This window comes from Anas platyrhynchos, chromosome 7 (assembly GCF_047663525.1).
Source record: "Anas platyrhynchos isolate ZD024472 breed Pekin duck chromosome 7, IASCAAS_PekinDuck_T2T, whole genome shotgun sequence".
NCBI classification, from domain to species: Eukaryota; Metazoa; Chordata; class Aves; order Anseriformes; family Anatidae; genus Anas; species Anas platyrhynchos.
In genome coordinates this window covers 22,529,419-22,547,626 of record NC_092593.1, presented here as the reverse complement: position 1 = coordinate 22,547,626, position 18,208 = coordinate 22,529,419, and the positions used below count along the sequence as shown (strand labels likewise).

Sequence of the window (18,208 nt, the reverse complement as noted above, 5' to 3'; positions counted from 1 at the left end):
CTTTTGCATTATTTGAAATTGACTGAAGTTATGAGCTGCCTTAACAATTTCTTGTTACATTTCTTGAGGAAACTAATTTTTAAAAAATCCTCAGACGGCATGCTTTTCAGTAAGAGAGGAAAAGAAAAGCAAACTGTTGGATGGTATGAATGAAACAATTTTAAACAATCTATCTTCTGTTGTATAGGACTGTGATCTTTATCAATAAAAAAAAAAATAAATGGAGCCTGTATCTGTGGCCTCTGAAATAGTTATAGGGGGACTTTGTGCGAATTTGTCATTAACTCTTGGTCTACCTCAAAGAAAACATTTAGCCATAATGTTGATGCCTACTGGTTAAGGTGTGTGTAAGACGCACTTTTAACATGCTTAGACTCTAGAAAAAAACTTAGAACAAGCTAATTTTTGTGTTAATCTACGTAGCCAGTCATGTTCCATCCCTTAATCTTTGTTCTGTCACAACCAGTAAATGTGCCTTAGGATAGTTTTGGAAGAAGGAAGTCTTTTAAAAGGAAGATTATTGTGGTAATCTGCATTTGTGTTATCTCAAATTGGAATTTTATGTGGCTGTGATGCCTTTCTCAGTATGTGCAATTAACCACCCCTCCAGTGGAGTTAAACAAAAAACAATAAAGGAAAAAACAAGAGAAGGCATTCAGAGTACAATTTGCATAGCTGTGTCTTCTTGTTCTTGTAAGCCTATATTTCTAATTCCAGACAATATCAGTTACTAAACTTGATTTTTATCCCAATCTGCAAGACTATTATTTTCTTCCCTTTGGGTATTTATTTATTTCCCCTTTTTATAGATTTCCTTAAGCATATGTTGATATATTTTTTAGTTATATGTACTATGATATTTAACAAGGGATCTGGAGTTGTACTTTTTACTTTGGGAGATTCTTTGTTCCAGCGCAGCTTTCAGTGCTGCCTCTCCCCAGGCTGACCTGTATGGCCAGTGCAGAAAGAACAGTGCAAGTATCAGAGAGTTTCAAAATACACCTTGAGTGGGTAGCATTTGGAGAGGATGGTTGGATTCAGTTGTATTTGTTTGCTGTTCCTTGAGGAGAAGGTACTTGTGCCTCTCAAATTCTCTTGAGATCACTGTTACCGTCCAGATAATGTTAAGAACAAAAAAAAAAAAATAAAATTAAGTTTGTTCTAGCAAATGAAAGAGCAAGATAATTGCTTACAGAATTGAAAATACAGTTACAAAAGAAAAGCTTAAGCATTCAACTCCAGATTACATGTAGCGACAAGTAGCTCCATATTTTAGATAACTTGAGGAGCTGGCAGTTTTATTCACCCTATTCCAGGCCAGCATGCTCCAGAGAATCTTGGATCTTTATTCTCTTCAGATTTGCTGGATGTATATAAAATATAGACAAATGCAATTGCAAACTTTTTCTTCCCTAGATGAATATACCATTTCCCTCAGTTACGTCTCCTGAGAGTTATTCCTCTTGAGGGAAATCGGAAGTATATCACAAATACGGCTGTGAGAATTACCTCTTTGTTTCTTGGTGCTGGATTAAAATGCCAGTTAGGATTTCTTTTTCTTCTCTTTTAAGGTTCTCTGAATATGTTTGCCTTGCATCTTTCTACTCAAAACATTCCTTCTATGTTGAATGACTTTCTTGTTGGATTACATTTTTCTCCAAATATCCACAACATATAAGATACGATTCATGTTTCCTCTATACACAGTCTAGCCAAATTCACAACATCTAGTTTATAAAGGGTTTAATGGCATACCTACCACAACAGAAACTGTAGGCTTTGTTTCTTAGAGCTGTTTATTTCCTTTCTTGCCCTTTCACTTCTCTTCTCCAACCCCCAGACTTTTACCAGTTTTTGATTCATGCTGTGTTGTGTGCAAGCTGTTCATGTTAGTGGCTTCTCTGGAGTGTTTGCAGGGCTGGATAACACAGAGTGCCTTGCTTAGTTCTTTTTACTTGTGGTAATAGGTGGTGGTTTGAGCAAAACTTGATCTTCTAATGGAAATATATTTTTTAATGCTGCCTTTAAAAGGTTCAGTTGAAATTTGTAAGCAAAAAAGTTAGTATTGACAATTCTTTATATTACAATATTTTAAAAGGCAGTTTATTTAAAAAATAATGTCTGGAGTTTTCATCCAATGTGATACTTCTTTTCTGCAGTAACCAGTATGCTAATTTTTGCCATTGAGCAAAGATTTGCACATATGAAAATAACTACCTGTATAGGGAAATTAAAATACAGGTTATATTTTCAAAGCTCGCTGGCCTGTTTTTCTCTAATCACTGTTACAACAGTTCTATGTTGCAAGGTGATGCTGGTAAGGAGGTTTGCTAGCAAGGTAATTTACCAAGGTAAATTGAATTGCTATGATAGAAAGCTTCGCCTGGTTGGTTTGTATTACTGGGAGAGATGATGCAGCTCTGACAGAACAGCTTCATATACTCTCAGAAGTATAAGAGCAGAACTATTATTTTTAAAATCTGCCTTATATTCACAACTCCTGCTTTAATACTTCCAAGAATCACTTTGCCTTTATGCAGTTACTACTTTGTGAACCTTAAAAGTAGTAGCAGATATTTGGAAGAATCTTGTTCATAGAAAAGACTGATCTAAAAGTGAACATAAGCAACTAGATTTTGTATTTTGCATCATTGCTACAGATCAAAATTTGGTGGAGATGTTGAAATGTTCAAAAATATTGTGTCCTGCGAATGCATATGTAGTGCTCCACAATTCTCATATGTTTCTAGGGAGAAAAAGCAATTTAGAAAAGAAAAAAAAAATCAACGTTCAGCATTTGGTATTAATCAAAAGGTGCATGGAATTGCTTATGTTGTTTTTTTTTGTTTGTTTGTTTTTTCTCCTGTAAGTGTTACATCATTAAGTAGTATTGGTTAAGTTAATGTCAGGACTTTAATGTCTTCATTACATGACTGTGGCCTAATGGTGATCGGACCTAGTGTGTCACCTTGTATCGGTTGTGAATACTGATGCCTCTGAAGGATAACAAACTAATTTTCTCTAATTTTCAGGGATCAAAAAACAATTTCAATATGAATGTATTTTTGTTCTGAAAAGTTATCACTCATCACTTTTCATTTTCTGTCTTCTAGTTGAAGCTTTATATCAAACCACTTACCCAGAGTATCTCCAGTACATTTACCTAGTGGCTCCAATATCTCTTATGATGCTAAACCCTCTGGGGTTTATCTTTTGTGAAATCCAGAAGTGGAGGGATAATCGCACTGTGGCCCACAGCAAGTTCAAAATAGTGGGCCTAGCACTCCTTCGAGTTCTGCAGAACCCAATTGTATTCATGGTCTTCATAGGAATCATCTCAAACTTTATTCTCGGCCAGAAAATTCCCGAATACCTTGAAAATTTCCTTGACGGACTGGGCAGTTCATTTTCTGGCTCTGCACTATTTTACCTTGGACTAACCATGGTGGGACAAACAAAAAAACTGACAAAGGGTATGTTTGTTGCACTGATCCTTCTCATCACAGCTAAACTGTAAGTTCAATTTATGTACTTTTATAATTTTGTTCTATAAAGTTTTTCTAGGTGTTTTAAACTCTGAATATACAGCCCATATGGCTTTTCTCTCAAAATCATTGTAGCGATAGTGTCTTTAACTTCCTGTATTTTGTATGAGTACTTCCCAAACTCTCTAAGAGTACACAACTTCTAATTTTCAAAAGAAACTTTGCAGACCACATGCCTGTTGTCAGGCTCTGCAGAGAAAATAATTTCAAGGGTGCTATAGCTTCCTGGACTGCCCTCAGGCCATCTGTCATGAATTGTGTGTTTGAGGAATTACTTTCTTAAGTTAAAATTCACTAGCTTGAGTAGTTAAAGAAGACTAAGTTTAAGCACTACTTGATTAGTTTTTGCATCTTCTTTGGATTAAACAAATCTCTAAATTAGTTGGTTTTTTTTGTTTGCTGTGTCTATAAATCTTTCAGACTGCTGTTTTGGGTAGAGCTTAGAAGTTATTATTCTACACTGATAAACTGACTTTTGAACATAAAAAATTACAATTTTTATTTAGAACTTATGCTGTCATTATTTTCCCTTAACTATATCTCAGGTACTGGTGAGCCAAGTATTTGCTACAGAGCTACAATCAGCATAACCAAAATCTTATTTGGTGATTATGCTTAGAATAGAAAATTTGAAAACCTATTAGAGTATCAGTACAACTAACTAGCAAGCTTAAAGACCTAGTTTGTAAACCAGCTCAATGATAAATTCTGTAAGAAGATGGGAAAAATAAGTGATTGTGCACCACCCTGCTTTACTGGTGGACTTATGGAAGCCTGTGCAAGACTTACATAGCGAGTCAGTGTGACATCAGGGATATTGCTAAAGGCAATCAGAGAAGCATCAATGTTTGTGCGTTTGTTTTTTTAATTACTGGGCAAAGCTTTCAGCTTGCGTCCTTGTTCCGTGTCAGACAGTTTACATAAAGGTGCTCTAATATTCAAAGTTGCTTACTGGTTATAGCAGCTTTTACAGTTGAAAATAGTTTTGTTTATATATTCTACCTTTTCAAATCTGAGGTTATACAAAGAATGTTTCTGCATAGTCAGAAAATGTGTTTGGATCTCAGACATTAGTGTCTTTTTAAACATTTTTGTGTATTTTTTTTAATTTAACTTGTGATTCAAAATTTTGAAGCAGCCTGTAAATGTTGTGGTTCTATTCAGTCTTTTCTGAATAGACTCTATTGCTCTGTCTTGAATTACTTCTATTCTGTTTTTTTTCCCTCCCTCTCTTTTCAGACTTCTGATGCCATTTCTTTGTAGAGAAATGGTAGAACTCCTGGACAAGAGTGACAGCGTAGTCAACCACACCAGTTTATCAAACTATGCATTTCTTTATGGAGTTTTTCCAGCAGCACCTGGTGTCGCAATATTTGCAGCTCAATTTAATATGGAAGTGGGAATTGTATGTAGTCTTTTTTCTTCCCAAACTTGTCATATGGGCTTATTTTTGTTGATGAAATACTTATAATAAACAGGCTAGCTGAAATTACTTTTCTGTAGACTCCCCAGATTTCAAGTTTGAACTGTATTGCAAATTTAATAGTTAACCAATGCACTCTTTCCCGGTATCTCAAGTTTCTTGATGGCACAGAGTCTGAAATTTGTCCTCATACTTTTCCTATTTATGAAAATAGTAGGAAGAACTAGGATAACTTCAAAGATACAAGTTCTTTATATTTATTTTGTTTTATTTTTCAAATACCTTATCTTTGTTCTACTGTTTTTGTAGGAAAAACTGGAATATTGTTACTGATTTCAGTGAGAACAGTGTTAGGTTCATGCTGAAAACTTGTGGAAGAGCTTGAAGAGCTTGTGCTTTAACTGATTCTCCTGTGTTGTCCTTCAGTTAAATCTTGTGGTAGAAATGCATTTTAAGTAGAAGGTATTATTAACCTTTTCAATTTAAGATTTAAACATTAAGTTCCCCAGCTCCCCCCAACACACACACTTCCAGCCTCCCATCCTCTCCCCAAACTTGAAGACACTGGAAGTCCAGCATTACAAGATAGAATTTTGTGCCCAACAAACTCAGGATATTTGTTTAAAAGAAAAATCTGAAGCATGAGTAGAAACTTGTACTTCCATCACTGCAAATTCTAATAAGTGGAAAAACAATGCAAAGCTAAGATAGAAATTATTTAAATTTAAATATATATTGATACTTCTCATTAATTCATACATATTAGTGTTTACATAACTACATGTTTGCATATTTATTTACAGTGTGAATCTTTACATCCAAAAGTGTATTGTGTCATTGTGAATCCACCACTAGGTTGGAGACATTACTATCCTTGACACCTATGAAAAAGCTCTGTAAGAATTCACAGTGGGGAAGTCAAGTATTCCTACTACTTCAAAAACTTGTTGAAAGATTCTTTTTAACTGTATGTATAAAATGGATACTTCCTGGTTTAAATTCTAATTAATTTGTCACAGAAACAACTCAATGGTTTGTTTAAAGCTCTATGTTTAAGCCAGAGGTACAATATTGCTATTGGTGTATTCATAAAAACAGGCTATTTAACTTGATCTGCTTAACTGTTCATGTTCTGTTTGATTCCTTTTGCAGATTACCTCAGGCATGGTGATAAGCACGTTTGTGTCTGCACCTATCATGTATGTTTCTGCATGGCTGTTGACCATTCCATCTATGGATCCCAACCCACTGGCATCTGCACTCCAAAATGTTAGCTTTGACATCAGTATTGTCAGCCTCGTTTCTCTGGTAGGTGTTGGTAAAGTCAACTACAAAAACACTGTAATGTCAGGGTAGCTTTAGTACATAAGCAGCAAATCAAATCATGATCAGTTGAGACTGACATTTTGTCCTCAGAAGGATGAGGGAGGAATTAAGTTTAAAAACACAATCTTCTTAATTTAGTAATGGTTCAGCTGGAAAGCTGCACAGTGCGGGAAAAAATGGGTAAGTGAATTACAGCACTGCTGCAGGGCTTGAAAGTTTGGGATCTGTCCACCTGATATGTATGGTGCATGTGTGGACAAGCTATCAAGCTGCTCATCTTTAGTTCCTTTTTTAAATGATGGAGTGGGGTGGAAATAACAGTACTTGTTTACCTCATGGGGAATAATTACATCAAATCACAGTTTAATCACAATATTTAATTTAACCTTATCCAATGCCTATTGGATCCAGAATTCCTAGCAGTTCTAGGTGTCTAGCCCTTTTAAAGGGTGTTGATATCTCAGAAGCTCAATGTGAATTGTATTTTGGCTTCACAAGTGTTATAGATATGTGCTTAGGTTTTCTTACTTTTATTTAAAAGTTTCCATATTGGAGAGAGCTGAAAGTTCCTTAAGCTGGTATCTCACTGAAGCAGTCATATCATAAAACTGTGCCTCAAGAGAAGCAATATATTGTCTCTTGCCGTCACAAGTCATGCTGGGAGATTCAGAAGGGACAGGGTGAAGAGACTCTTAAATTCCACATTGCCAGGCTGTTCTAAGGTCATTTATGTCCTGGGGAACATCCAGGCTTCTTCACACTGCAGGCAAACCCTTGGTTCTTCCTGGAAATATTTCACAGTCTTGATTGAGAGGCATCAATGCATTGATTTTTCTGGCCCTGTTTTCTGAGGCACAGGGATTGGCAGCAGATGGTATGGAGCTGACCATGTTAGTCATGTTGCTGAGAAACTTGTCAAGAAAATTTGTTGTATGTATAATTTCACTGTAGTTTGCCACAATGTTCATCTTGCATGTTTGTTTGTTTTGTGTTAGTCTTAAATTCAACTTTATCTTGTCTGTTCCAGATTTGGTCTCTCATTGTTGTTCTTCTGAGTAAGAAATACAAACAGCTTCCTCATATGATTACAACAAATCTACTGGTTGCTCAGGTCAGTAGTAGGAAGATTTTATTTTACATCTTGTTTTTAACATTTTTGCAAATTTGGCTTCTACCATGATATCTTTGTAAGGTGAGCAGAGGAATTTAATTCATGATTTGTTTGAATAATTTCTGTGACTTAGAACACACCCTTGAAGAAAATGACAGAATGACCCTTTGTGCTGGTAGTACAGCTCTCAAAGAGCAGCATCTCAAACAGAGCTGTAAGCAATCAGAATGGCAAATGGCTTCTGCAGTATATTTTTAGCTTTGTAAGTTACTGCCAAATAGCATTGAGTGCACTTCCAAGTCAGTTTATGCCAATTTGCAATGCCATGATCAGCAGCAGTGTGCGTCTGACTCTGTGGTGATCTGATTCAATGAGTTAAATAGGAAACTAATCCAAATGCTGGTGTAGCTCCCTGAAGTGACTCACAGAGGGATAAGACAGGTGCCAGTGGGACCTGTCAGACACGGGGAAGGGGTGTGGGAATACATGGCTGGTGGCTAGGGAATGGCAAAGTCTAATAGCTCTGACTTGGCATAATTTTATTTGTTATTTAAGCTGAGAGAAAACTATAGAATACGTGTTCTTTTTTTCCTTGAAGCCAACTGTACAACTATTAAATTCAGTGAGTGTAATACATCAGTGCAGTAGATGTTGTCTGGTGTTCTGTAGTTTTTTTAAAAAAAAAAGTAAACAGGTTACATTGTAGTCACGTTTGGGAAAGAAAGTAGTGCATGAGAGTTGCAGATGCTTCTTGTCTATAACAGCATGAAGTTAGCTTTAATTTAAAAATAGCTTGAACCCTTGTATTACTATTTCCATGTTATTTTTTTGGCCTATTTTTTGAGATTCTTTCAGTACTAACTCTCATATGATGATGAAAACTTGTATAATTCTTGGCTGAACAAATATCTGTTGTTTTTAGCTTAATTTCTGAATCATTTAAGATAAATGATTTGTACTTAGTTAAGATGCAAAGTTTTTGTTATTAAAAGATATATAAAGATTGTTATTTTTTTCCTAACTTGTCTTACTCCCAGCTTATTGAGATATATAATTGCTGTCAAAAATAATAAATAAGAGAGAAAGAAGGAGGTTTACCCTAGACGTTGACATAACTGTAATACTGAGCTTACTGCTGCATTACTTTACTGCTATGATAACCATCTAATTCATAAAATGACACTGCAGTTGATCTGGGGGTGGAGTCTGGAAGCTTATTGTAGTTATACTACACTGTGTTCAATTTTCTTCTGTCATCCTGCTTTTGAAATCCAAATAACGGCATCTTCCCTTTCTTTTCAGTTTATTGCTTGCATTGGAATGGTGATATGGAATTTCATTGTTAAAGAGAAAGACATCACATTGCAGATCCTAGTATTTATATTTCTCTACAGCTCACTTTATAGCACCTACCTGTGGACAGGTACGATTTTTCTAGGCAGAACTAGGTAATGTAATAAAAGATTGATGTACTGAAATAATTTGATTATATTCTTCAGAGTAATTATTCCTTTCACTTGTGTGTAATTCTACAAATTACTTGTAAGCTGTGCCAGGTTGAAGCTCTAGCAATGCAGGGCAGCAGACTTGCTGGATTGAGGTGGGAAAGGGGAGAGGGTAACACAAAAAAATCATCCCAGGTCTCAAGGCAGAAGCAATTACAAATAGAGTGAATGGTGATGGGTTGCCCTTCAACTGGTCAAAAGCTTACTGTCAATTTTTAAGTAATGCAGAGTTTAAGATTTTAAATTATTCAGCATTAAGGAGATTGTAAAAACCTTATGCTTGAAGAAAAAAAAAAAAAAAACAAAAAAACAACAAAAGAAGGGACTTTAACATTTCTTTCCGCTGTCAATTGCAATTCCTAAAAACAATGTGTGTTCTGCATGTGTAGATAATTAATGAAGGGATTATTTGAAGTAGGCAGAGTAGAAAGATGCATCAGGGAACTTGGAGAACCATACAGGTGTGATTAAAACAGACTTCAGATGTTTAAGAGACTTTGTGTACCATTCATGAGTCCAGAAGTTTAAAGGTTTAATACCTGTGGTGTTTTCATGGAGTAAGTTCTGTTTACGTTTAGCTGAGATAGGTAGCTAATGATTAGTATAGCCTAACATAAATACTAGTTTTACTTCAACAAGGAGAGTATTGCTGAGCTTCTGAGTTCTAAATAGAATAGACAGTCCCAGAAGATATTCCCATATATAGCTATTTACGTGAAAACATAAGAAACTTTTTGGTGAAATTTATCAGTGACTTTATAAAGGACTAATCTGCTTTAACCTTAATAAATTAGTTAAGCATTGTATTATAAGTAAGTACTGTGTCTTAAATATTCTTATGGCACCTTTTAAGTACCTGCAAAAAAATGCTTTCTAAGCATTTTTACCTGGAAACAATAAAAAGTGTGGCAGAATTTCTTCAAGTTTTGTTACTCGTGGCTTTTTTAAAAGATGGTAGGTATTTCTATTTTACTTCCTCAAAACGCAACTAGAAAAAATACAATTTTGGAATATTTGAAGTTCTGAGAGAAACGTTTTGGTTACTGAACAGGTCACATCTTAGAGTGTCTAGTTTCTGTAATTTTCAGTTCCCTTTTTAAGAATAAACAAGGCGTTTCTTTTGTTCTTTGTAGGTTTTCTATCTTTCTCTTTGTTTCTGTTGAGGAAGAGAGAAACAGTAAAGATTCCCATTGGGTTTATTATCATAGCTGGATGGGGGTAAGTTAGTACAGATGTTTCCCTGTAAGATTAGTGGGAGCATGCTAAATACATTACTTTGTTTGCATTTTGCTCTTTCAGAATCCCAACACTTCTGGTGGGAATCTTGTTAATAGTTGGTGAACATAACAGCACTAGCATTGACTCTGCCTTTTTCTATGGAAAACAGCAGGTATGAATATGTTCTGTCCTAATCTCTCCTGATTTCTGACATATCCAATACATTATTGAGAAATTGCATTCTCTGCTTGCTTCTTATATAAGTAGCTTTCAGTCGAAGTGCAGGGTGCCATAACAATATCACTATAGAATGCTTGCAGATCAGTATAAAAATGTATTTCTGTAATGAAACAGTAGAACAACTTGTTTGAGCAATGACCTTCAAGTTTAGGCAGCTATGACTAAGAAAAAGGGAGTAATCTTCCAAAAGAAAAGACATAGGAGTGACAGTTAATGAATTGCAAAGTCCTTTTCCTGGTGACTAATTTGTAGTCCAGCTTCATAATTATCTAAAATTGTCACCATCCAATAGTTAATTAATGTTTTTTAGCCTGTAGTAGATTGGATCTGTATTACACGTGTAGCAGCAACTGCTTGCACTATGCAAGAATTCTCTGCACAATCAGTAGATGAAAGTTCTTGAGCCTAAACTACTGTTTTTACCAATTAATAGTTCACCTTCACCAGATGATATGAAGTGCATTAGGGTAGATAGTTGTCTTGTTTTCCCTCTGCCTTCCCTATGGATAGGGAGGCTATGAGTTGCTCAAGATTATTCATGTGGTGTTTTCACAAGTAGCAAAGTAGCTTCACAGTGGACTCTGGGTATTGGTGGCAGATGATTAGAAGGAAAAGTTAATTAATGGGATGGTCCCCACTGGAGAAAGCATGGAAATTAGAGTTGTGCTGGAGGGTGACAAGAGTACATTCCTGTTTGGAATTAAAAGGTACCCAAACAGAACTTAAAATGAAACACTAATGACCCTGAGGAGAAAGAAGATAATGATGAGAGGACATGTTTGGATTGCATGAGAAATAGGAGTCCCCATTAAAAACAAGAGAGGAGGAAAAAAAGAAAGGGGGAGAGCAGGAGGAGCAGCTGGGTTATTCATGAGAGGAAAATTAGTTTCATGTACTGAATATTCCTTTAATGCTAGAAGATGTAAGAGCAGTAAATATAGAAAACTGTACCTTTTCAGATGCCTTTCTTAATATATTTAGGAAGCTGTAGAGTTATATTTGCAACTATTTTCCTTTATTTTGTATGTAGGTGTATTTTCATTTCTCTCTTAACAGATAATTACCACAGCAGTGATTTTGTTCATCAGTATATTGATGTCAGGCATCTCACTTATGTGCATGAACAGAAATAGACAAGAGTCAAACTATGAGGTACTGAACCCATACTCACCTCGTAGCCAAGCAGAGGAGGTTGAGGTGGAAGGAAATGCGGGGAATCAAGTTTCAGCCACTGTGCCTCAACCTTCTGCAGGGTCTTCTGCTCAACCTTCTGTGGCATCTTCTGCACAGCCATCTCCAGAAAGAGGTACAGAAACAAGATCTGTAATAAATGAATAAATGGCTTGGCATACAAAGATAAATAAATAAAATACTGTTCCAGATTTAATTCTGACCTGGGAAGGATTGTTGTTAACTTCAGATTAGGGTGGAAGAAGATCTAGATATAGCTTTCCAAGGACTCTGGTTTATATTTCTGAGAAAGGTTTGATTATTATCAGTGTAGAGGTGGGGGGAAGTGGACAGGAGGGAAAAAAAAAAAAAAAAAGGTGTGTGTGTTTTTGTTTTTTGTTTTTTTGTAAGTAATGTTGTCTTGATAAGCATGTGATAAATGCAGTCCAGTGGCTGTCTCAGGACATTAGCCCTTTAAACTGTCTCTTTGAAAATAAATTATATGCCTACAGCATTGCTACTCCTTGTTCATGTTTAGTTTTCTTAGTCACTTCCCTTATGTTTCCCTTCTAGCTAAAATACTTGTGTTGCTTCCATGGTGATAGTGCTGTGCTAAATATTTCTATAGATTTGTAGTGTAACACGCATACCCTCTTAGCAAATTGGAAGAATTGCCCACTTTCCCCTTTCAGGTTATTTGTGAGTTGCATAGTGTATACATTGTTATACTAGGAAAAAAAATATGGTGGTGAAAGAAACTATCCTGTTACTTCATAGGTTGCTGTTCTTGTCAGACAACAAATGGGGAATTACCCTGTGCTAACGAGAGTAAAGCAGTGCCAAATGCTGTTGAAAGGAAGGTTCCTTCCATTGAAACAGGTAAACCAGTAGTGTATCCTTGTTTTACTATTATGAACTGGAACAGGTTGCCCAGAGAAGTTGTGAATGCCCCAGGAATGGGGCTTTGAGCAACCTGGTCTAGTGAGAGGTGTCCCAGCCCGTGGCAGGGGGGTTGGAAATATATGACCTTTAAGGTCCCTTCCAATCCAAACCATTCTGTGATTGATACACTTCCACAACATTTGCGTGTGTTGCACTCACAGTGAAACTATCTGTTCTCTCAACTGTTGTTAAGAACTGCAGTTCTCTCATCTCTACCTAGTTAACTTATATTTCATATTAAATTCAAGTGTTAGTATGTTTGTTGTGATGTTTGTTCTATTCTTTTTGATATTCATTGGGAATCTTTCATTGTTCAAGATGAACAGTTTTGTATGCGTTTGGTTGGTTTTTATTTTTTTGGGGGGGGAGGGTGATAGTTTAGTTTTTGATGTGTTGTTGTTTTTAAACTTCTGTGCTACTTCAGTCCTACTTTGCCTCAATTTTAGCAGTTTTTGATTTAAGCGTGCTTTCTACATACTCATATTCACATCTCATTCCCCCCCCCAGAAACGTACATTAAATTATTTATTATAATCATGCTCAGGTTTTCAATAAGAAACCTGAGATTTAGAGAAGCAAATACTACAGACTAGATCAAATGTCCATGCTGCTGCATTATCCATGTCTAGGGGAGAGATGTGGAGAAAATTGATGAAGGGGGCCTTAGGAATCACTGAAATAGAAAAGTGAATCAAAGTTGTATGTTCAGCACCTGCTGGAAAATTGCATGCTCAGCCTGTTCTCATCATACATCACTTTCAACAATGAAAGTTGTCTGCAGGGCAACCTTTCCTTTTTTTTTTTCCTTATTTTTTTTCCATCCTTAACAAGAGAGTTCTTATCCGTATGGGTTTTTTTTTTTTGTTTGGTTTTTTTTGCATGCTGCATAACCTTCAAAAAATCTAAATATTTCATGCTGAAACATAGTTGGCTTTATCTCCTTTCATAATATGTAGCTTTCTAAATATTGCCAGCTATTATTCTGTGATGTAATTCAGACAAGCACCATAAGAATGTCTTCCAGTGATATGGAAAGCAAGTATAATTTTCTTATCCTGAAGGGTAAGAAATCATATCTTATAATTGAGTGGGATTTTCTTCTGCCTACTGAGTGAGCACTTCAAAACTGTAAATCACTAAAAGCAAATCGTAATGGATACACTTGTGTAACTTTCTGCAATAATTACTAATCCTTCTGCTATCCCATTGAATGAACTATGGCAGGTTATCTGGCCCAAATTCTTAGTTATGTCCTTGCCAGGAGGTTTTTCACTGCCATCTAGAGGATGCTGCTCAGAATTCCTGAGAACTCTGTAGCTATCTCAAGATACAGTGACACTGAGATACAGAGTAACAGTATCACAGCTGATGGTATACCTAAAATACTTATTCCATAAATTAATTCTAGGTTTCAAAACTGTTCTGAGAAATTGTGTTGTTTTTTTATTATCTCTAGCAGTAATTTCTAAATTTTAACCATAGTTTATATTTGCATTAAAGCTTAGAAGGAAGAGATCTGTTGCAAAAAGTTTCTTAATTTTAGGAACACATGTAAACTGTTCCATTTGGGAATAGATGTCTGAACTGGTTGTTGTCAAGACTAATATTAACTTTGTGTGCAGGACTTCAATACATATACTTACAACACAATTTAACGTAGTAAGTTACATTAGTACGTCTTCTACTGGATTTAGAGATACTTTATAAGTTAGAAGCCTAATGAAAATTATGGTTTGTTTTTCAGCTGATCAGTGTGTGAGTCATTGCAGTGCTCGAACCTGTGTACTGGCTCAGGAAGAACAGCTTCTACAGACTGGAGACAAACAGTTGGCCAGACATGTGCTGCTGTGTTTACTTCTTGTTGTTGGCTTGTTTGCTGTAAATACTTTTTATCTCCCTGTTGTTTGAAGTAGAATGATTTTTAGGAAAGCCATGTAGACAGTCCAGTAGAAAATCTTCCAATTCCTTTTTTTTGTGGTTATATATATTTAATAAGGAGGCTTTATTTCAGTGTCTTGTTTTAAGGAATATATGATAAGATTAATTTTTCCATGCCACACAATAAATTAAAGGCAAGTTGAAGCTAATGGTGTTAGTAAGCAAGCCTCACTGGAGAACCCTAAAGGTACAAAGGAAAAAAAAATGGTATCATATTATTAGGTAATTAATTCTTCACCACTACCCCTCTTCCTATTTTGCTTAAGAGCTAGTCTTTTTTCCTAGATATTAAGACTATAAAACAAATTCTGAAGGAGACTGTACAAAAATTTTTCCATTTGATTTTGCTAGAATTTGGAAAATGTACTTCTTTGAGGTGTTTTTAGTAACGAAGATAATGTAAGGCATTATTTGAAATGGAAGAGTGCTGTTCTGTTGCTTTTAGTGATTTGGGGATAAGGTAACCGAGTTGGTAATGCCTATTAAATGGGGGGAAAAAAGGTTTTGATACAGGAAGTTTGAGAGAGAAATACTCTATTGCAATATATTTTACATCTTCTATGTAAAAGAGGTGTCCCAAATTCCCAAATTTTAGCCTCTATTTTAGTTGTATCTGAATGAATACTTACATACTATGAAATAATACTAATTCATTAACCTTTACACCCAAAGGGGTTAACTTTGGTGGTTTTTTGTTGTTGTTTTTTCCTTTTATCAGGCATCTAAAATAGCTGAAGTGGTATGTGCTTCAGCTTAACACAATGTTAACTATGTAGAAAATATTTAGAAAGTACTGGACTCGGCTAAACAGGCCTAAAGACAAATATTGCAAACCTGTCTGGGCTAATATTGTCTGTGTTGGCTTGCGTACTTAAGTATGCTTAAACCAAGTTCCTTATGTAAATGTGTGAAGAGGCAGGACCTCTACACTGGTATGTTTTCCATTATTTTCTTTAAAAACATACGAGCTCTTTTTTTCATCTAATAAGCCTAACTAAAATGATGTTCTAAGGGGTTTATTCCCTCTTACTTTTTATCTGAATTATTTGTTGAATAAAGGTAGTGAATGTTGTGTAAGAATCTTATTACCATGTGAAGACTTAGAAAGTACTTCTTAATTTATTTATTTTTAACGAGCTTGGTGGTTTTATTGTTTGATTGTTTTTTGTTCTCTTAACAGAATCTTTCCAGTTGTTTATGGTGGCTGTTCAACCAAGAGCCTGGAAGGCTATACGTTGAATTGCAGTTCTTTTGTGCTGTGTTTAATTTTGGTCAGGTAGTTATCAATGTTAATTCTGAAAGTTACTTTGACAGGCATTGCAATTCATTCTATTATGTGCACTGTAAGATGAAGTCCTCAAATAATGCTGAAGACAGCAGTTCTTTATTTTATTTAGCCTTTTTTTTTTCAGACCTTTTCCATTTCCTTGGATAGCTTTCTTATCATAATGAAATTGTTTCATGCGCGTGCTCACTTTCAAAGGTACAAATGGCACCACAGTGCCAAATGCCCATGGAGACTGAGGAGGATTTCAGCCTTATTCGTACCAGAAGGTTTCACCAGCTTCTATAGAATTGCACCAGTAAAACTGAATACATGCAAGATAGATATGTGGATACTTTACCTATAAGGCTTTAAGTAATTATCTCTTCAGTTTCATTAACTAATGCCTGTCCATTAGATGTATAAATGTGCCAGCTGAACATAGTCTATTTCACATGCAAACTGACACAAGTTAGCATTGTTACCTATGAAGGTGAAAGCAAGGCAATATTAATACACTTACCAGAGTGTTGTTTGATAGATCAGTGAACAGGTGTGCCTCTGAGAAGCAAGTGCAGTATTAAGTAATGATATACTAGCTTTTAAACAAAAGCAGTATAGAAAAATGAATTAACGGGAGAGCATTCTAGCATTTAAATTGTCATCAGTTAAATCATTTCTTTGCTAATGTCAAGGAAAGTCAGATTTAAATAACTGGCTATGTAAGGATACTGACATTTTGTTTATCAGATGGCATGTCACAGCATTAGGTTTACTGAACTGTTTTTTTGACAGACTGTTATATATTAATCTGTCCTTTTAAGGACCAAATGAAAAATCAAAGCAGAAACAAAATGAATTTTAAATAGCATCTGTGGAAGAGAGATACCTTTCACTTGTGTTTTGGCAATGAGTTTTTAACATTTTCTTTCAGTTATTTAGAAACCAAACATTTTTGCTTAATCTTCTTCCTTTTTTTTTTTTTTTTTTTTTTTTTTTTTTCCTCTAGGGCTTCATTTCCTTTGGTATTTTTGGCTTAGATAAGCATTTAATCATTCTACCATTCAAGCGAAGGTAAGTAGAAAATTTACATTTATGCCTATAAACTTAATTATTAACACTAATCATTTTTAAGGGGCTGTGAGTGTTTAGTGCCATAGCATTCGATTTCCTATTTGTTTTATTTTTCAAATTTCTTTTCATTCCTGTTGTGGAGAGTTAATTGCAGTTCACCATACATAAGATTTTACTGCTGCCCTTATGACACTCGCACAGACAAAAATCTCACAGTCTCCCTGTAGACAAAATCCTTGTCTAATGATGGTGAAGCAGGTGTTTGGGTCACTGAGGTGATGGATCTTCAGAAATAATTTCAACTGATAAATAACTTCAATGTGAATATTGAACCAGATTCTATCATCACTGTTTTAAAGTCCTGTTAGCTCATACAGATTCTTTGTGTGAATGGGGACTTTCATTGGTACCTCACTGTAGAGGAGTACAAAGCAATGTTTATTTTACAGCTGTCTGGCTGCAGTGTGAATCCAGCAGCTACAGCTGGCTCCCAACTACTCTCTGTCTGTCCTTCTACCAGCATAAAACCTCCCAGTGTTCAACAAGCATATGAGCATATGCTCCAAGGGAGCATATATAGCAGGTGGAGGGCCTGGAACACAAGTCCTATGAGGAGCAGCTGAGGGAACTGAGGTTGTTTAGTCTGGAGAAGAGGAGGCTCAGGGGAGACCTTATTGCTCTCTACAACTACCTGAAAGGGAGTTGTGGCAAGCTGGAGATCGGTCTCTTCTCACAGGTAACCAGCAATAGGACTAGAGGGAACTGCCTCCAGTTGTGCCAGGAGGGGGGTTTAGGTTGGAAATTAGAAGACCTTTCATCTTTGCAGTTTCCTTAAAAGTGCCTTCGTTTGATGTTTGTTTTTTCGGTCCTTCCCCCCCTCCCATTCCCCCCCGCAGACTTGAATTTCTCTTGGGAGGCAGAGAAGCAGCAGAGCATACAGATCCCACTCTACCCGAGGAAATCAGGATGACCTGTCAACAGTTTGTTCGCTATCATAGAGATCACTGTGTCAAAACCATTGTCAAAGGCAGAAGGTAAGGTTTTCAACCTGCACATATAGCTGTTATGAAAGGTCATATCTCACGTTCTGGAAATAATGAAATGCAGTATAGCTGTTCTGCGGGTGATGTCTGTTCTGGAATATTTATGGAAACTTTGAGGTGAGGATTAAGATCTTAGCAGTAACGTTTAGAAAAATATTTCCAGTCTAAAGCTGAAAAATAGAGGTACAAATTACCATGTTATCCCATTTAGTATTTATAGTATCATGAGTTTTGTAACATAGCATGAAGACTTGGCCCCGGTTCTTCCATTTACTAGGAGTTTAGGAGACAAAATCTTTCTGAAGAAGTGCATATGACGATTCCTGTAATAGCATGTATGTCCATGAATTTTCATCAAACTTGAGATGCTTCATTTGTTTTGTTTTGTGATTAAGAAGGAGTTGGTATT

General features: G+C 35.8%; 1 protein-coding gene across 4 annotated transcripts in view; it reads left to right on the top strand.

Annotated features, from left to right (window-relative positions):
• The window catches only part of GPR155 (G protein-coupled receptor 155), a 34,812-nt gene that overhangs the window by 12,852 nt on the left and 3,752 nt on the right, over window positions 1-18,208 (top strand). For all 4 annotated transcript variants that reach the window (XM_072040961.1, XM_005019700.5, XM_038182149.2 and 1 more), the window contains exons 3-15: window positions 3,114-3,513; window positions 4,785-4,950; window positions 6,121-6,276; window positions 7,322-7,405; window positions 8,708-8,828; window positions 10,044-10,128; window positions 10,210-10,300; window positions 11,425-11,674; window positions 12,316-12,417; window positions 14,225-14,358; window positions 15,599-15,694; window positions 16,692-16,756; window positions 17,653-17,790. In XM_072040961.1, the coding sequence (XP_071897062.1) occupies window positions 3,114-3,513; window positions 4,785-4,950; window positions 6,121-6,276; window positions 7,322-7,405; window positions 8,708-8,828; window positions 10,044-10,128; window positions 10,210-10,300; window positions 11,425-11,674; window positions 12,316-12,417; window positions 14,225-14,358; window positions 15,599-15,694; window positions 16,692-16,756; window positions 17,653-17,790 (1,888 nt within the window). The remainder of the gene's footprint in view (window positions 1-3,113; window positions 3,514-4,784; window positions 4,951-6,120; window positions 6,277-7,321; window positions 7,406-8,707; window positions 8,829-10,043; window positions 10,129-10,209; window positions 10,301-11,424; window positions 11,675-12,315; window positions 12,418-14,224; window positions 14,359-15,598; window positions 15,695-16,691; window positions 16,757-17,652; window positions 17,791-18,208) is intronic.